The following is a 19,190-nucleotide window of genomic DNA, read 5'->3' as shown; positions in this document are numbered from 1 at the left end:
ATTCAAATCAACTTCACCGCTCGCTCTCTCTCTCTCTCTCTCTCTCTCTCTCTCTCTCTCTCTCTCTCTCTCACACACACCATAACATGTTTTTGTCCCTGTGTAAATTACAAATAATTTATCAATATTAATTTAAGCTACTACTTAATAACAGTCATTTGTGGGAGCAGAGGTGACCACAATAAAATGTCTACGGACACGACGAGTCCCACATCTGAGACAAAAAGACAAGTAAATAAAAAAATCTTTTTTTTTTTCTTTTTGTACTGCAAGAACACGAGTCCTGTTATTCCACATAAGCTTAAATACAACTTATATCACGTAGCACACTACTCTAATCTGTATCACCACCTCGCTCACACTCATTCCACAGTGATCAAGGTCGGTCATATGTAAACATGTTGACAAAAAAATAAGCTGAAACAAAAATAAAAGTGTTCTCGTCATTCACTCCGTCTTGTTCTCATACCCGGTTCAGTAGAAAATACAGTTAAATGAATTCATCGTCACCACTTGTAGCGAGGACGAACAGATTCTCCTTTAGGTCCATTTTGGAAAAGAGGCGGTGGAGCCCCGCCCCCTCATACCACGTCAACTGTGTCAGTCAATCAAAGTGAAGATTCCTATTGGTGGAGGTGTCCAAGAGGCTGTGATGTCACCCCGCTGGGTGTCGGCCTCCTGCGCTGTTATTGGTCAGTGGGATTTCCTCTTCATGTCTCCAGCCTGGCTTTGGTTCGCATCTGAGTGGAGAGGATGGAGATGTTTAATTATGTCGGTATCTGGATGACAGTAAAACACGTTCACTGAACCTCCAACTTTACTCTGTGAATAAAGATGTCCTTCATTATGCAACATTCAATCCATCCAGCGTACACCGATGAGTAGGACCCCACATCAGTGACATCTTTTAAATCACTTCTCAAAACTCAACTTTGAAAAACAAAGCTTTTATATAATGTAGGCACACTTATTTCAACATGTCTTATCCATTTTATTATTATTGCTTGAATCTTTTATTATTAATATATTTTTTAAGAGCCGGCCCTTTGCTGCATTTGAAACTGCGGTGAGTGTTTGAATGCAGCAGTCATTTGCCTCATTTCAGTTTAATCCTGGTCGAACCGTGTAAAGCTTTGTTTTGAAAACTGTTGTATAAATAGAGATTATTAATATTATTATAAACCACATCCAGCTCCTCACATTTGCAGACTAGTTTGAACACCTGACTTTTGCTCGAGGTTTTACTGTAAATTGAAGGTTTATTTACTGTAAAGCTGCATTTCAGTGATTTAAGTTTTTTTAATCTTGGTTATTGTCACGACTATACTTTAATCATCATTTGTCATTATTTTGCTACTATTATAACATATACACTGATCATTTACTCGATGAATCGTTTGACCTAGAGGGCACTAAACCCCACAAGACGATTCTTAAACAACATTTAGAAACCAAACATGAAAATATTTAGGTTTGTTACCGACGGGCAGAATTCAATTGTTCGAGAGGCCCATTTTAATCTCAGAGGTTAAATTTAACTTAATATTGCAGTTTGAGGTTCATCACAGGGTGAGCTGGTGCAACAGGAGGAGCTGTGCTTTGAGTTTGGGTCTCCAGATGTTCTTTGATCTGAACCCATGAATAATCCAGCTGAGGGTTTGGTATAGCCGTTTACAGCTATAGTTACAGTTGAGTTCAGCCGCAGATGAAGCTACCTTTTTTTTAAATATTTCATGCAGGTAGTTTCAGACTGCTGTACATCACAGAAGAAAAACCTGAATCTTCACCGTGTATTCTGCGATCTACTGAAACAACAATTAATCTGTGACTAACTTCAGAGGCTTTACAACATGCGTCTACAGCGCTAACAAGACGCATGCTAAACACCAAATACTGAATACTGAAGCAAGCAGAAAGTTACAAAGCAAACAACACAGCAGCCGAGCAGAGGACGACAGGTCGATTTGGCGCAGACGGATGGACGAGGAGGAGGAGGAATGCAGATTACCTGAGAAAGCAAGCTGCAAGTGAGGAGGTAGGGCAGCCTGCGACCCTGACTGGAGACTCTTATACAGATCTGAGGAGAGATGGAGGGAAGATGAGAGAGGGGAAGATGATGCAAAGGAGGGGGGGGGGGGGGGGTGTTAAATGGGAGTCCAGCAACAAAAGAGAGGAGAGGATCAAAGTCAGGTGGCGGCGAGGTACAAAAGGTTGAGATGACAGAGACGGACACAAAGGATGTGGAGAACAAAGGAGGGAGACAGTGGTTCATAAAACAAAATGGAGATCGTGGCGAGAGGGTCACAGCGAGAGATGAGGAGCACAGCAGGCACAGTGGAGGTGCTGCTGGTGTACTTCAGTCAGAGCGCACATTAACATACACAAGGCTGGAATTTAAATTTAAACACTATGAATAAGTAAATTGTTCCCATTTCTCAGTTAATTCCATCTAATCTATCCTGCTTTAGTTATACACATATATATTCTGTCTGTCTCTCTCACATCTGCTTCACAGACAGCAGAACAATTTGAGGAAATTTCAATTTTTCTGACAAATGTTGCAGTTGTGATTTAAATTTCTATTTTAAACTCCAGCCCTGTAATGGTCGTCTACATAGTATCAAAGTAAGTTTGTACAACGTATTTCTCTATAAAAAATAATAAAAAGATACTATGATTAATTGCTTGTTGTTATGCGTTTATTTTTATTAAATAAGCTACAGCTGACTAAATTAGCAGGCTACAGTTGTCTTAAATTAACTATCAGTCCTAGCTGAACAAGTGTATTTTCATCTGTATAAATCCCTGCTGCAAGTAAATTATTCTTACAAAACAGTACAAAATACAGTATAAAAACTACTTTAATTACGTACTTTAAAAGATACTTTATTACTGGTGATATTCTATATTGTGAAAATACCAGACCAACAATGAATTGATCCAACAAGTATTGTTTGTCTGTTATAGCTTAATTCGCTGTGCCATAGAGCTGCAGTGTTGTCCAAAACTATTAAAAGTACATCAATGCGTGATCTGTTCCTTCATTAAGATGGACACAGGCACTGTAGTTTATGTTGAGTTGATCCCACACACACCGTCCTGCTGCTCGAAATACTCGCTTGTCCACCGTGACCGAAAGTAGTACCCAACAAATGTTTACTCCGGTTTGAATAAAGTTAGCTAAAAACTACAGTGCGCAGCTGTTACAGGACATTATGTAAGACATAAAAAAAATAAACTATTCATTACCTGTTTATTAAAGATCTTCACCTTTTCAGAAGAAGTACTGAGAGACCGTCTGATTCACTGATAGTTTTGGTCTTTTTATAGAATTTGTTGACAGAAAAACCTATAGTGTATCACCCACATTATCCTTTAAAAATAATAAAACCGAGAAGCCACTAACTGTGTCTTTTTGAAAGGGCCAAACAAGGGGTCAGTACGCCTGAATCATTTTGTCTTTGGGTTGAAATCACAAATGTTGTTCCCTTTTTTTTAAGCAACAAATCACGTGCTCACAAGTTGGGTGTCCACTCACCCATTAGGTCGCTCTGTGCTAGGGTGTATCCTGAGTTGGAGCTGGGGGCTGAGCCCATGCCAGCAATCCCTGGGGCTCCAGAAGGGTTGAAATTGATCAACGGGGGGAACTGGAAGGGCAGCGAGACCGGCACCAGGCCTCCCAACATCCCAAAGCCCAGGGGCAGACCGGAGGCGCTGCCCAGGAGGGAAGTGCCGGCTGTTGATACCTACAGAAACGAGAAGCAAACAAAGATTGTTCTTCCATTTATTCAGAAATGTAACTCCAGTGTCCAAATTAGAGTAAAGCTAAATATGAAAGAACCTGCGAGAGGTGTGACGTTGTGGAGGACGTGGCCAAAGTTCCTGAAGCAGCCCAACCGTTTCCTGGCTTTGAGCTTTGGTTCGCCCCACCCACCACCCTCTGCCTCTGCCCGTGATTGGCCGAGACTGAAGGTGCAGAAGACAGGGGAGTTTTGTCTGGGCGACTGCACACACTTGATATAACTCCCTTGTTGTTGATGGAGTTGTTGTTGATGCTACTGTTGCTCGTCGTGGACTGAGCTTTCTGGCCTCCAGCGAAACTGAAGTTGCCCTGCGTCTGCTTCACCTGCCCGCCGCCCGATACACTGAAGGGGGGGCGAAAAGTTTTGGGCGTTTTGGGAGAGTACTGGTGTTGTTGCTGTTGGCTGGGGATCATTTGATGGGAGAGCGGGTGTGAGGGCGAAGATGCCGGGGAGGGCGACGAGGAGGGAGGTGGGGTGGGGGCAGGAGGCCGAGGGGTGAGCTTGATGATGGGGGAGGAGTTGCTGCTGTGGGAGGACTTGGTGAGGGTGGCCTGCATGGGTGTGATGAAGTTGGCCTGGTGGAGATGATGATGATGATGATGTGTGTGGGATTTACCTTGAGAGGAGTGTGAGGTGTGGGAGGTTGGGGACGGCGAGGAGGCCACCGGGGAGGGAGGGCAGAAGGACTGCAGGCCAGGGTGGGTGCTAGAGTTAGAGCGGGACAGTGAGGAGGGGGAGGAAGAAGGCGTGATGATGATGCTGCTGCTGCTCACGCTGCCGTTGCTGCTGATGCTGCTGGTTTTGGCACTGCTCTTGGCCAGTCCATGAGGGGCTCCCATAGCTACCAGCATCCCTGCCGGGCTAACAAAGCCCTTCTGATGGGGGGGCAGCAGTGGGGAAGCGGTGGGAGGAGGTCGCTGCTTCGGGGGCAATGGGGACGGGTGTGGATGCATCTTGCCACTCATGCTCATCACCAAGCTTGGCCTGTGATTGGATGATGCCATGGTAACTAGTCTCTGAGTCTGGGTTTGGCCCATGGTACCAGATCCTTTAATCAGGCCGTAAGGACCAACTGCAGTCCTGGAGGCCAGCGACAGGCCTGCTGCCTGCACACGAGCCAAGGAGGAAACAGCGGGAGACGTGGAAGAGGAGGTAGAAGAGGAGGTTAGTAGCGTTGTTGTTGTTGGCAAGTTCCCAGCAGACGCCAGTGGGGCGGCCTCCACCTTAGAGAAGGAATGCTGCTGCGTTGTGGATGAAATGGAGGCAGAGAGCTGAGAGGCTGAGGGGTAATGAGGGGTGACGGGGGGAGGAGAGGTGGTGGGCATTTGCAGGGGCGGGGGCGACAAGGGACTGTCTGAGAAGCCCAGGCCCTTAGATGCATTGCTGAGGAGGGCCAGTGCGTGGGAGATGGAGTCCAGAGAGGGAGCGCTCAGATCCTCATCCAGTGAGTCTGACAGACAGATGGGCTCCGGGGGCGAGGAAGAGAAGGGGGGCTGGCGGGTGGAGGTCAGAGCGGATACGGAGGTGGGCAGAGACGGGATGGAGGTCATCATGAGAGGTGGTTTGTGGATCCAGAGACCCTCCTAAAGACCAGAAGACATGTGATCAGTGTCAGTACCTCAGAGGCAGAAAGAGCCAGGCCTTTATTTCCCTGTTTTCCAGTTAATGGAAACTCAAAACACATTATAAAAGAGTCAAAATGGCGACATCGGAGCGGAGCAGCAAATAAATCAATCAACAGGACCGTAGTGCTTTAATGTGCAAAAGCTTCAGGAAGTGTTGAGTTCTGTTGACGGTATCTTAACATTGGAGCATCAGGAGAATAGAAAAGAAGAAACTACTTCGAGCTATGAAACATTATTTCCCTTAAACAAGTGAAAGTTGCAGAGTGGTGAGTAGAACAGGACTCTGTGCTGTGGAAATGCGCGTATTACTAAATTTAGCATGCGAGCCGTTTTGTATTTTTGAGCTGGCCTTTATTTGTTAATGTTGGCTAAGCCCCCGGCTATTGTTTGAAACCAGCTTTTACACAATAGTTACAGAGAATTAAAAAAAAAACATATAAAATGAAATGAATACTGAAGAGCGATTCTGTATTCAGAACTGAGCCAACATGATACGAGCAGCCAAGACACATTATGAGGCACCGAGTACAGTATCATGTTGCTGCTTCATGATTAAATGCTGTTTGGAAAATTCAGATTAAATTATCATTGTGAGTTTAAAATTTTTTTTTTTACTAAAAATTCAGTTTAATATTTTTTTGATATTATACAGTAAATGATCTGAGCAGTCACTCACCTTGGCTTTGGCCTTGGGCCCAGGCACCATTCTCCTCTTGACTCTGAATAACAAAATGCAGGCAAATATTTAGACTTTTCTATTTACATACAAGCCCAGTCTCTAAGAAAACCCTGTTTGACTGCTAGACTGAAGTAGTGGTGTTCTTGAGGACACATGTGAGATAAATATGTAAGTAAATACTTACAGGTTTCCAGTGAGGTGACTGTGAACGGCAAGACTCTCCTTGAGCAGAATCCTAAACAGAGAAAACACAGCGTTCATTGCCAGAGGCCGAGAGAGGTTGGATCAATGCCAGGCTAGTTTTCTCAAGTAAATCTATACGCACAAAATAGTTACCAGAGTTAAAAGAACATCACTGTCAGGGATGTAGAGGAAATGATGTTTCAATTACAACTAATGTGTCAAGTAGGGAAAAACATGGGACACCTGTGCTTCGTCTGTGTACGAGCAACACAAACGTCTGCAGTGATAGTACTGTAGCTGAGCCACACAAAAAATATGGTATGGAAATTCAAGTTGGAACTGTTTTAAATATTGTTAAAGTAATATTTGTTTAACAATTATGGTCAAGCAAATATGGCTTTGACACTGACTTGGCTTACGTGTTAATAGAAATAGCCTAAAGGTTGGCAAAATGATAATATCGCACACTTATCAAACAATACTATTAGTTTGTTAACATTTTACTTTATTCTCATTTCTCTGCATGGCTAATGTGTGCAACATGTTTTAAACAACAGTATTACTCATTCAGTTCTGGTTTGCATGGCTGCATGTACTGAACTATGATCACTGTACTGTCGCATCAATGTTTTGCCAGATTTGTCTTGTGTATGCTGATTTTGTTGCTGTTGTTTTGGTGTCTTAATGCCGTGTGCCTGTATCTCTCACACCGTCACTTCATTGGTTTTAGAATACCTTACAGTTGAAGGTTAGCAAGCTGGCTAACATTGGCACATTGACAGAAATGTTGATTAATGAGCGTCGTCGTTACAAATAATGAAATGAACACAGTCCGGCAAAAAAAGAAAATGAGCTGCTATTTACAACAAACTGTAGTCTGGTGAATGTATGCACATTTCCCATCGAAACAAACTTCTCTGAAAAGAAATACGTAACATAACTAAATTCTAGTTTTACAGTCAACTCCCCTGTTCTCACCCGGGAGAATTTTCAGTAATTGCCTTATCGCCATGAAGGAATTTGTTCACCAGCTGTTATGTATAATGGCTATTTGAGCACAACACACACACACACACACACACAGACCTGGCCTGCATCCAGCCCTTGGGCCATAGTGGTTTGACCTCATTCTCTAAGAAGGCCTTGAGGTAGTCCTCCACAGACAGAGAGCACTGGTTCTCCATCTCGTAGCAGCTCAGCTTCACTCGCACCAAGCTGCACAGCAGGTTCCTGCACAAACACAAATGTTCAATTCAAAAGGAAATCCTTCACTATTAAAATCTAAATTAGGCTGCAGGTGTTTAGCACATAATGACAAAGGAGGCCGTTATTCTTCAGGGAGTCAGAGGTAATCAAAAAAACATTTCTGGAAAAGCCGAGGTTGTTACGAAAATGAATGATGATTGAAACGCTGCTGAGCAGAGAGTCAGTCTCAAGGGTTCTGTAATTACATCAGGACAGTCGTACTCAGGGTTTCCACATTCATGCAGGAATAAAATGCAGAGCTTTCCTAAGAAACTTTAAAGGGGAACTTCGTACACATCAAAGTCGGTTTGCACGTCTTGGGAGAATTCTTCTGCATATGTGAAAAAGGTGATGTCACTGCAGCGTCAAAATAACACGACATCTCTGCTTCTGTTGCATCGATTTGGATATTATTTCTTGTTTGGTTTTGGAATAATCTCAACTCAGGTGCCGTTTTTTCCCCCTCATTCATTTTCAAAACCCAAATGCCTTATTTTTCTCTATCCCAGCCAAATTGAACAATCTTTAAAACCTGTGTCAGATCTGTTGAGTAGATTAGACACCGACAAGGGAGAACAACAGTAAAGATGAAGACAAGAAGGGACAGAGCAGCGAGGACACAAACCTGTAGCATAACAGAGCACACCATCCAGCCAGCTATTCCAGCAGGACAGTCCCGGATCATTACCTGAGCTTGTCATCCCAGGCAAACTTCTTCCGTGGGCCCATCACCCTTTTCCCAGGCTTTTCCTCATCTTCCTCCTCTGAGCCATTCTTATCGCCCTCTTCTGACTGCAGCCTGCAGGAAACACACATACAGTCAGTAACATGTAAACGTACAAGCATACATTCACAAACAGTTTGAATAAACTTTATTGTATAACCTCAATGATTTCTACATTCTCATAGGTTTATGGCAAGATTTGCTTACTTTGCAACCCTGGCCATGCAGTCCATGTTATATCTGGCTATTTGCTCTGGCATCACACTACACACTGCCAGCTTCAGCTTCAACAGCGGCGTCCGCAGACGATCATCCTGAGAGAGAGAGAGAGAGAAGGGGTGGTTGTATTAAAGACAGCGGGAGGACAAGAAAGAAAGAAAGGTGGGGAAAACCAAAACGTTGGAGGGAGAAAATTGAAGTCAGAGTGAGGAGAATGGGATAAGATGGGAGCAGGGCAACAGTGGGAGGGAAGAAAAAGACAGAAAGGTAAAAGGAGAAGAAGAAAGGAAGGAAGAAAGAAAAAGAGGAAGAAGGGGCATCAACAGAAAGAGTCAAAGAGGGAGAGGGTGGGGGAGTAAGTCGATGTATTTAGTAAACACTGCTACTTTAATGGTCCATGACAAAAGACATTTAAAAGTCAGTTTTCAGTGGCAGTCATCATTGCACTCGTCAGCCTACACTGAGATCCCTGCACGTTAACAACTGAAGCAGAGAAGATGTCGGAGGATTAAAAGCTACATGAAAAGGCACAAATAATGTGGAGAAACTGGAGGGTCCGTTTTAAACAACAGGAGCTCCAACGAAGCAGCTAAAATGCACAGAAATATCGCTGAAACTCAGAAAACAGATGGTTTGTAGGAAACACTCAGAATATTTAGTTTGTTTGTTGTGAAAACTCCCCAAATAATTGTGTGGTCAAAGACAAGCATGTGTGTGTGTGCCACAAGGGAGCATAATACATCACTGGTATGAAGCACTACAAATAAAAACAAAGTAGCAGTTAGAGGAGTAGAACAACTACCAACAGAACTTCAAATTTCAAAGATTGTGAGAGACACTTCGTTGTTTCTGAATATGGATTATATTAATACTTAAACTTTCAAAAATGATAGCAGCGCACATTTATGTGTTCAACAGAGTTCAGCCATGTATCATTTACAAGATTATAGTCTGAACGTTTAACAGGGCGACTCTGCTTTGTTATTGGTAGAAGTTGCTGCAAACATTTTTAAAGTTGTGGTGCACTAAAGTTGAAGTAGTGTCCAGCATTTTTTTTTTGTAACTTTCTGAAAACGACAACAATCCAACTGCACACCCACTTCACGCAGCGATTGGCCAGGTGTGTAAATATGTGAAAGTATGCAAGATCTTAACTTCTCTCTCATCCTCAACAGTTGCTGTCACTTTTCATGCGTCACAGCCTACTTACAGTCCAAAAGAACACTCATATTAAAACTAGTCATTGGTGACCAACCAACATCTCGTACTGTCCCACCATTCACAGCAGTCTAGAACCGGCACCGGCTTCCTCCAGAGCTGAGCCTCACTTACCTGGATGTTGAGACTGAGCTTCTTCAGGCGTTTGAGGAGGGCTTCTTTATTGCACGGCACAAATGCCTCCATGTGCGAGTAGATGCCTAAGCGCACATCAGGAGGCTGCTCCTGGACCTGCAACTCGATGCTGAGGAGGAAAAAGAGGAGGGAGAAAAAGCCACAACTGTGAGGTCATAAAAATCAAGGAAATGGACAGTTATGATGGTGGAGGTTGAAAAGAAAAAAAAAAAACAAAAAAAAAAAACATGATGGGATACAGAGTGACAGAATAAAAGAGAGATGGGAGATTGAAGATTGGGGAAGAATAAAGCGTAGTTGTGCAGAATGAGGGGAGGGTGAACATCAAGTTGAAAAAACAAGAGAGTGGAACGGAAATGAGAAGCATGTCATTAACACAGACAATGAGAGACGGAGAGAAAACAAAACACTTAGAGACAGCAGGAGAGGCGGTGAGGGAAATCTGCAGAAAATGAGAGAGAAACACTGAAGAGGAGGACGGGTGTGCTGGGATTGGGCCGACGGTGATTTAAAAGCTGTCCTACTCACTCCAGGAGAATGTTATTCATGTCCAAGGTGAAAAATTTCTTCCTGCCCTCTTGATCAAACTGCCGCGAGGCCTGTGGGAGAAAAAGTGGAGTCAGCATTTCCACTGTTCCATACAGTACAGATACATATACATGCGTCTGTGATGCTGTGCCTTCCGGGGACTTTGTACTGACAGAAACACCCAATAGGTTTGGCTTGTTGGGCTCTTCACTTTGGCTGGTGTGAAAGCTTCCAAACAAACTCAAACGATCAAATCACTAGGCGGCAATTCTAGCATGAGTTAAAAAGGACTGCTGTTGAATCCACCTGTTGATCGCAGGAACCGTCAAGGACCTCCTGGTCTGTGTCGGCGATTTAACAACGCCATGTAGTGAGCAGAGTGGTAACACCATCAGCAAGTGAGTGCCCAAACTCTCCCTGATCAATCACAAAGTGTGAACTAATGACAACAGCATGTGTTGTGCTTTAGTCCTGCTCCACACAGCAACCTCCTCCTCTGACAGTCAGGTACAACCTCTTTTCCGTGACTTTCTACCTTGAAAGTCAGTTGCAGTCTCGACAAACAATGCTCATAATCAGCTATTTCGTTGCAAACTTGTGTGATCCCAGCCCAGCTAAGAACAATGAAGAAAAACGCACAAAAAGTACTGCATGATCTGCTGCCTGTTTCACCCACACACAGAGCTGATAATGTAGCACAGCAGTCACCAAAACTGTCCCGTTGCTCTGAATAACTTACAGCTCTTGGTTTGTTTGTAAAAAGTCAATCTGAATGCAAAACAGACAAGAAGTTAAAGGCCACAATGAACAGTTGTTTGCTTGGTTTGGACCAAATGAGTCACTCAAGTGACTCAAGGGACTCTTACTTTGATGAATTAAAAGAAATGCTGCTTGCTAAGTTTGAATCTCCCAAGCTTTCCCCATATCTCTGTTATCTTTGGAAGCAACCAAAAAAAAAAATCAATGGCTTTATTTATTTCTCAGCCTCCCTCCTCCTCACTCTTCTCTTCTTCACCTCTGCATAGTTCACTTGAATCATCCTTTTCACCTGCCTCGCTCTGCCCGTCTTTGCATTTGTTTTCAACATCTAGAAAAACAATTCTCAGCTACAAATGGACTCTGTGGCTGCAAGATATAAAAGCAACAAGAAAATAAGAACTTTTTTCAGAGGCAGTGATGCTAACCCTGCTGTTTCAGTACAACGAAAAACCTTTAGGGTTCAGCTTGGAGCCGTGTTTCTCCAAGGCTTTAGAAGAGCCTATTCTCGTTGGACTAAACAAACGTGTTGTGCCACTTCCTGAGCATTTGCGTTTCAGCCGCCCACAGACGGGCTACAGTTGACTCACCGCCCGCAGGTCCTCGATGCGTTTAATAAGCGGAGCCGGCAGTCCCTCAGGCAGCAGAGGCGGAGAAAACAGTCCGCTGGAAGACCCCAGGCCTCGCCCTTGGCCACTTCCTCCTGCTGCTGCTGCTGCTGCTCCTTTAGAGCCCGGAACACCGACTCCCAGAATGCCATTCTCCCTGGCCGCCACCATGGCGTGCTGCTGGTCAGTGTCCAACATGCTGAAGTCCAGGTCGCCTAGGAGATCCTGCAGCTCCTTCTCATTGGCCGAGCCTAGCAGTGACATCACAGTGGGGTCTGAGGTGAGGTCAGCCAGTGACAAGTCGCTGCTGGCTGTGGTGGCCTGCGGATGGGTGGAGTTAGAGGCCAACAGGTGGTTCGTTGAGTTGGTGGACTGTAGCTTGTTAGCCACAACTCCTGCCAAACCGGGGTGAGCCACGCTCGTGTTTCTTTTCCTCATCTCCTCCTTCTCCCGGGTGAAGCGGCGGAGCATGGCTGCCAGGTACAGCGAGTCCTTCATCAGCTTCTTCCTCTTCTTCTTCTCCGGCCGGTGGAGGGTTAGGGCTGTCACTCTGTTGGAGGAAAGCATTGCAGTGCCTTGTTAGCAAAATGCTTAATACCTGTTTTACATGAATGGCGATACAGGTCCTCAAACTGCATCTGGATTTTGTTTCACGTTGACACCGAGTACACTTTCATGCACATGCGTATCCAGGTTTTGATTGCATTCAGGATATGACATTTGACGAAACCCGTGATTCAATCTGCCTGTTTACATAATTCAATCAGTATTCCGTTTACTGATAATCTGTGTGCAGTTGTGTATTGATTCGTCAACATTTCAGTCACTATGTTCTGTACAAACAGAGAATGATAAAAAAAATGTGTGTTTACATGCCACAGTGTCCCAGTTCCTGGAGTACTGAGGGATACTCTAAAAATGTATCATAATATATTTAAATATGGGAAGAGGAACTGTGTGTTCTGCGGGCTAACCGGCAGGCTGCTATGAAAGATCTAACACACGCCCACACACACACACATATGTAACATCATCTGTTTCATAATGCCACAATAGAAATAGCTGCTACTATTTTTGGAGGTTACTGTCAGCGTGGTGGCATGTTGCAGTATTTGGCCTATCTGAGCGTGGATCATGGAGTGTTTTCTGGCTCGTCACCGCAACTGAGAGCAAGTCACAGTCAGCATCGCTGTGTCATGATAGATGTATGAGAGGATCCGCACAAAAGCACAGGAGCATAATGTCACACCGGGAGGTGGATTATTAGCGCAGTAAAGAGTGGACAAATGCATCATCACATATTCACAGTGGCCCACAAATCTACGGGTGTCCAAATGTCAACTTCTCAAGCACAGGAGAGGAACATTTACCATTTAAATAACAGCGTCTATGTGACATTTACTTTTAAAATAGCTTGGCTTAATGGTTATGACTCATTCGATTAGGTGGTAGCTTTTCCTAAAAGGGTTATAAGGAAAGTGACGAGACACAATGCAGCTTGCTCACCTTCTCATGAGCCATTTTAATAAACATAGACCTAAAAATCCCTTCCATGAATAAGTCAAATTCATCAACTGACACAAGACGACTACAAGTGTAAAGACAGACGGTAATATTGCATTGTCATGATTCTCACCCTTGTTTAGGTACTCTGTTCTTCTTCGGGTTCTGCTCTTCCAGATTATTCACTTCCTTCTTTTTCCTCTTCTTAATCACCTGCTCCTCGTTGTCATTCGGCTTCTGAAACGAAAGCACACACACTCCTTAACGCAAAGAAGCAGAAGACGACAGTGCACAGTGGAAATTAATCAATTCTGTCTGAGGAATGCACACTGTGCTCTCTCTGTGTGTGTAGGTGTGTGTAGGTGTGTGTGTAGGTGTGTGTGAGAGAGTGAAAGAGTGAGCGTGCACCAGTATGTCCTTCAGAGATTTTCCTTGACGTGGTGACGGATAACATCTAAAACACGTTTCACTAAACCCAATGAAAACCAAGGTCCTGTTGGGAGGACACTGACGTGCCCGTTCAAATCCTGCCGTGTCATATGTTTCAATAACAACGGGAAGTACGTTTTTGCAATATTGTTCATCAAAATGAATAGATGCCACACACCTCTTCTCTAGGAAACCCTGATTTATTTAATCCGGAATAAAGCATGCTTTGGTATTAAAGCTCAGACTTCTTAAAGCCAAATAAAACCATGTAATTGATAACTTCTAAAATGCATTACAATTTCCAAGATCGCCATTTGTCCTCAGGGTCCAACGTGTTGTTTTGCCTCACTGAACTTTTTGTTTTGTTTTTGGGAGGTAGTGCATTAAAAACAATCCCTAAAGTCTACAGCGCAGCTAGCAGCTCTGTGAGGCTGTACTTGGGTAACGGCAATGTTCTGAACTAAATGCTAATGCTAGCATGCTACCATGCTCACAATGACAATGCTGGTGTCAAAGGAATACTTCCCCCATAAAATGATCACGTCTACATCAATTACTCATCCCGTGTCACCTTCTTAAAGAAAACTTTGAACCATCTCGATGAATTGAAGTCGCGTTTGACAACAGCAAAACTATGTCAAAACATCTGCTCACAAACTGTCACACATGTGCAGAATAATCCAAGTCTCACTTACCCATTCGTACGCTCACTACTTCCCACACAAATCTTAACTACTTAAAACAATTCTACATTAACTGTCTCAGTGTATTAAATAGGAAGCTTTTAGCCAAGCTGCATGTTTGGGAAGTACTTAGCCTGAGACTTGAATTACACTGCCCGAGTTGTGTGAGAGTTTGTAAACAGATGTTATGATGTAGTGTTGTTAAAAGCAGCCCCCATTTACTTTATTTCATCAAGACTTTTCTACGTTTTTTTGATTCTTCATTAATTTTGGATTCATGCGAGAAAAACTTTTTCGTCAAGAATTCAAGGAGACACTGGGCGAGTAATTGATATGCGTAGAATATTGCTAGTTTACATAATAGACCATAAACCATAATGGAAATGAGTTTTGGACTTTATGTCCTCCTCCTCATCTTATGTGTAATTTTATACTCTCTCTCATATAACTCTTTCTCACAAAGTCAAATAAATTAAATCCAACAAAATAAACATTTTCCCGGCCTGAAAGGGATTTTGAAAACCCTCGAATAACAGATTGCTTATGTTCCGTCCTGAACGTGTTAAAGTAGTCTCACCTGGTCCTCCTCTGGCTCCGAGTCGGAGGCCGCTCTGAACTGCAGCGTGCCGGTGTTGATGTAAAATCCCCCCAGCTTTGTGGTCAAAGAGGCAGGAACCAGCTCATCATACTGAGAAAAATAACAATAGAAGACAGTTTGTAGTAAAACATCGCAGTAAATCCTCTTACACAACAAAAGCGGATCCTGTGATAATGTTTCTTCATCATTTAAAAAAAAATAAGCGGGTGCTCCAGGCCACAGATGAAACACTTTTCCATCACTGAGCATATCAAAACAAAAAGGAGAAGAAAAAAAGGGTCAAACAGGCGCTGCAGAAGAGACGGCTATCAAAAACAAATAGCATATAATAGCGGATATTCCATAAAAAGAGCATGATTATAGCTATTACAGTCAGAGTGATATCCTCTGAATACGGAGCAACAAACACCGTCAAAGAAAACCAATGACGTATCCCTGTGTGGACACGAGCAGCACATACGTATTTATGAGTCATGAGGATGATTTTAGACCACAGGCTCAGGTTGGTTGTAAGAAGGGACAAGGGTCTATGTTTAGAAGAGCCACTGAAACATCATGCCAGGAAATAAATATTTAACAGCCGAGGAACAATGTCTACCTCAACACAACAAGAAACGAGATCAGCAGTTCGGGAATGTGACGAGGACGGCGAATTAATCAGCAGATAATACGGGAGAAAAGAGAACACTGTGCAACGTTATTATTAAGACTGAAGGGAGATATCTGACTAATTAAAAGTGACATCCTCAAAAGAAACTAAACCATAGGTGAATAATCACCTCATTATTAATAAAGTGAGGGGCACTCACAGCTTCGGTGTTGTCGATAAAGGGGTCTGTGTCGTCGTAGCCAAAGCCTATATCAATCAAATCTTGCATTCTGTCCTTCTTCTTCTTCTTCTCCTCTGTGTTACCCTGAAATTTAAAAATATTATATAATATTAAGTTTAGATTTTGATTCCCATGAAAAATTCCCTCACATTTATTGTAATCTAAATCTTAAAATAGCCCCTTTTCAGAGTGAGGATTTACAAAACGTCCTTGCTTTGTGTTTTTCTGGGTATTTGGTCCTCAGACACATTGGAGAACTAAAGCCCGACTGATGAATCCATCATGCCCATATAGGCTTCTGATAGATACGTGCTTATTAGCCGAAAAGTATCAACAGAAATGCCAAACATACGTTTGAGCTCTTCCATAAATGTTTTATTTTAAATTTCATAATATGTCCACCACAGAGCACTGACTAGTTTCATTTTTCGACTGTAAAATGTTCCAATAATTACGTATCTGGGTACGAATTCTTTAAAAACAAACACAAAACAGGGATTTCTATCAAAAATGTTTATGGTTGCCATTAATATAGAAAAAAAATAATAATAGTATCAGACATTGCATTGTTATTGGATATTTAAATTCTCAGATATCAATATTTGCTGAGATTTTGCTATATAAATGAAATTTACTTGACTATAAGAAGTAACTAAATCTAGAAACAAACAGTAATTTAAACCTATATTGCAGCCAATACTATCTTATTGTATATCGTGGTATTGATGATTGTGTGGGTCCATGAGTAACAAGAAGTCGCAGTACAGAAATACCAAAGATATATATACGAGGTCATTCAGAAACAGTGTTGCCATCACATGGATTGTCCCCCAGAGAGAACTGGCAAGTTGATTATTCAAGTGTAAAATGTCCAGCTCATATCTGTGTATGTTTTGTGTTCATCAACAGATAACACGATTATCAGAACTCTCAAATATGAATATTGGAATCTGCCTCAAAAATCCCAACATCAGTCAGGGTATAATTCTAACGTGATCAAATTCGAAACACCTCAGAATAGAAATAGAATATAATAACTCACATATTTATTGTCAAACTTTTTTGCCAGGGCCTCGACCTGGAGCCGCTCTCTCTCGTCGTCGTTGAAGAGGTCGTTGGGATTGTGAGCTGAAGTCAGACTTGGAGGATTATTCTTTACCTGGAACAAAAATGATTTACATTAAATATTATGAACAGGAATAATTACATATCAGAGCTATGGTTCAAGTGCCTCTCACAGTAAGTACTCAACTATAACTAAACCTCAAGGAAAAGAAAAGTCGAATTGGCAAAACCATTAGCATCAAACTTAAAATAAATAAGGAAAAAACACAATATGCCAAACATGGTGCTTTAATTATACTGTGGTTTTGCCACTCATGTAAAGGATAATATGATAAACTGGATTATCATTGTCAAAATGAGGCGAGCTTCTCTCTGATCTCTCAGCTCTGACATTTGCCTTGCTCCCATGCTACATCCTGGTACTTCCATCAGCAATGCTCTATCATCTATCTATCACCCGCAGCCAGAGGGCCAAGCTGCATGTGGCACTTCCAAGTGCTGTAATGGCTGTGTGTATGGGGCTGTTGCTGGGCAAGTCTGAGTGAACAGGACACAGGTAGCAGCACGAGATGAGCACTATCTCTACATGTTCAAAAGAGAGAGGAGGTCCCTCGACAAGAAGCTAGAATCTGACAAGAGCGCAGCAGAAGTTGGATAGCACACAGAGTGGACCGGCTGGCTGCGTGGTCAAAAAGACTGCTGCTGTCTTTTGTGTTGAGTCGTACTAATGGTCAGTTTCAACCACGCCAGTCCACGGAAGGACACGGTGCACTTCCCCCTCTCACTTAGCAATGACAAGTCTACACAAACACTTGCCAAAGCAAATAGAATAAACTCCAGCTGCTGTGTCAGCCGGCCTGGTGGTGTTAGTCAAACTGGGAGACCTTACCTGGAGGTTTTGGATGAGTTCACCGTAATTAAACTCGGCGGAGGAGCGGTCGTCGGGCTCCGGTAGGGTCAGGTTGAGACGCACCGTCGCCCTCTTCTCGGCTCCAGCCTTCTCCCTGTCGCCGTCGCTGGCAGCACCCCCTGCCCCGGTTGCTGCCTCGACCTCCCCGGCTCCACCGAAGTTGAAGTCGGCCTCATCCTCCAGCCGGCGTTTCCTAGACTCCGCGGCGGCTCCAGCTGCGAAGGCCGAGAGGGTGACAAATTGCACTTTTCTCGGTTCGGCCATTTGGATGAGCTGCCTGCCTGAACCTTGCTCCGGACAGACAGCGGCAGCGAGGAGAAGAGCTACTTCGCGAAACTACTCCAAATTGGGGGATTGAAGAAGGTTTCGCGAAGCTCCGACGGCTGCTCAGTGCCTACACGGGTGTGTGGGCCTCCTCCGCACCATACGAAATGAACTCCAGGGGCTGAGACGGTCGGGGAAAAGTTGTTTTTACGGCAGCTACTTGCATCCTCAATTTGCTATGGGGACGAGACATTCACAGGAGCCATCTTGGGTTTTGGGAGTAAATAAAATATCAGAAGAGAGGGGTCGCTGCGCCTGCGCGTACGCACAGAACGGAAGCATCGCGTCACGTCCAATCACCGCGTGCCCCGATCCTAAGCCCGCCTCTGTCACAACTGGCGATAATAACAACACTGTTAGTACTATTATGACCTTTATAAAGTGTCTGGGAGAAGGACAGGCTGTGGGAAATGCACACCACATGCTGCGTGTATTCAAATATCGATTAACTGATCTCAATTTAACAATCGACGGCTTTCAGTGGAAGCTTTTCTTTCTGTCTATTCAGGGAAATGCTGAATTGTGCATTTTTCTACAATGGCACCAGCACACACTCAAACATCAAATCCTGAACGGAAGAAAGCAAGCCAGGTGGTTGGCTGTCTCAGTTAACCCGCACAACACAGCTGATTTAAGAGGAGGCACTACTCACCACCTGTTGATATTCAGTAAGGGACCTGCCCTTTTTATTACAATAAACAGTGAAACCATTGAAATCTGACATTGATGCTTGTATTTTTTGTACGTCTTTGGTAGAAACCACGTCTGGATTAACCTGTTAGAAAGCCTCAGGGCCAGATTTAGTTTTGGGCCCCTATTAACCCCCCACATACCGCCCCCTGTGCAATTTAGCCAGTCCTGTTGAATTGCAAAATTTGCAATTGAAAGATCACTTCACAGATTGTATGCATGATGATCAGTTTAATCATGAGGAGTACAGCTCCCCTTAGTGTGAAACAATTTGCGTCCACACTAGTGTTATGTGTGTATATATACCTATACACATATATATATACATACAAACAATTGACCACACAGATGCTCTCTCTTAAACAGAGAGAAAAAGATGCATTTACAAATTAAACCACCGTAATGTGAACAAAATGTCTTCTGTGGCTCTGGAGG

At 43.4% G+C, this 19,190-nt stretch overlaps 1 protein-coding gene across 3 annotated transcripts; it reads right to left on the bottom strand.

Annotated features, from left to right (window-relative positions):
- Window positions 1-236: 236 nt before the first annotated feature.
- ubn2a (ubinuclein 2a) lies at window positions 237-18,276 on the bottom strand. 3 transcript variants are annotated; one of them, XM_076090296.1, is made up of 17 exons: window positions 17,721-18,276; window positions 16,809-16,925; window positions 15,746-15,850; window positions 14,916-15,026; window positions 13,360-13,463; window positions 11,706-12,273; window positions 10,360-10,430; window positions 9,811-9,940; window positions 8,467-8,573; window positions 8,224-8,334; window positions 7,377-7,520; window positions 6,292-6,342; window positions 6,105-6,147; window positions 3,842-5,386; window positions 3,539-3,746; window positions 2,009-2,077; window positions 237-740 (listed from the first exon to the last, which is right to left on the bottom strand). In XM_076090296.1, the coding sequence occupies exons 1-17, from the start codon at window positions 18,003-18,005 to the stop codon at window positions 694-696; spliced, it is 3,816 nt and encodes a 1,271-aa protein (XP_075946411.1). In that variant the 5' UTR covers window positions 18,006-18,276; the 3' UTR covers window positions 237-693. The 3 variants fall into 3 exon arrangements, with proteins under 3 accessions (XP_075946411.1, XP_075946412.1, XP_075946413.1); XM_076090297.1 differs by having other exon boundaries at window positions 13,360-13,460; XM_076090298.1 differs by lacking the exon at window positions 2,009-2,077.
- Window positions 18,277-19,190: the final 914 nt, after the last annotated feature.

This window comes from Anarhichas minor, unplaced genomic scaffold, assembly GCF_050575085.1.
Source record: "Anarhichas minor isolate MPS153535 unplaced genomic scaffold, ASM5057508v1 ptg000012l, whole genome shotgun sequence".
Lineage (NCBI taxonomy): Eukaryota > Metazoa > Chordata > Actinopteri > Perciformes > Anarhichadidae > Anarhichas > Anarhichas minor.
The sequence above is the reverse complement of the archived record's forward strand: the minus strand, read 5'-3'. Positions and strand labels throughout refer to the sequence as shown.

Bases quoted from the DNA above. Each gene is read 5' to 3' on its own strand.
- ubn2a (XM_076090296.1), bottom strand. From the start codon at position 18,005: ATGGCCGAACCGAGAAAAGTGCAATTTGTCACCCTCTCGGCCTTCGCA. The intron at 2,078-3,538 runs GTGAGTGGACAC...ATCTCTCCTCAG, and splicing joins AGCACAGAGCGACCTAATGG to ATCTGTATAAGAGTCTCCAG. The intron at 741-2,008 runs GTAATCTGCATT...CTCTCCACTCAG, and splicing joins CTTGCAGCTTGCTTTCTCAG to ATGCGAACCAAAGCCAGGCT.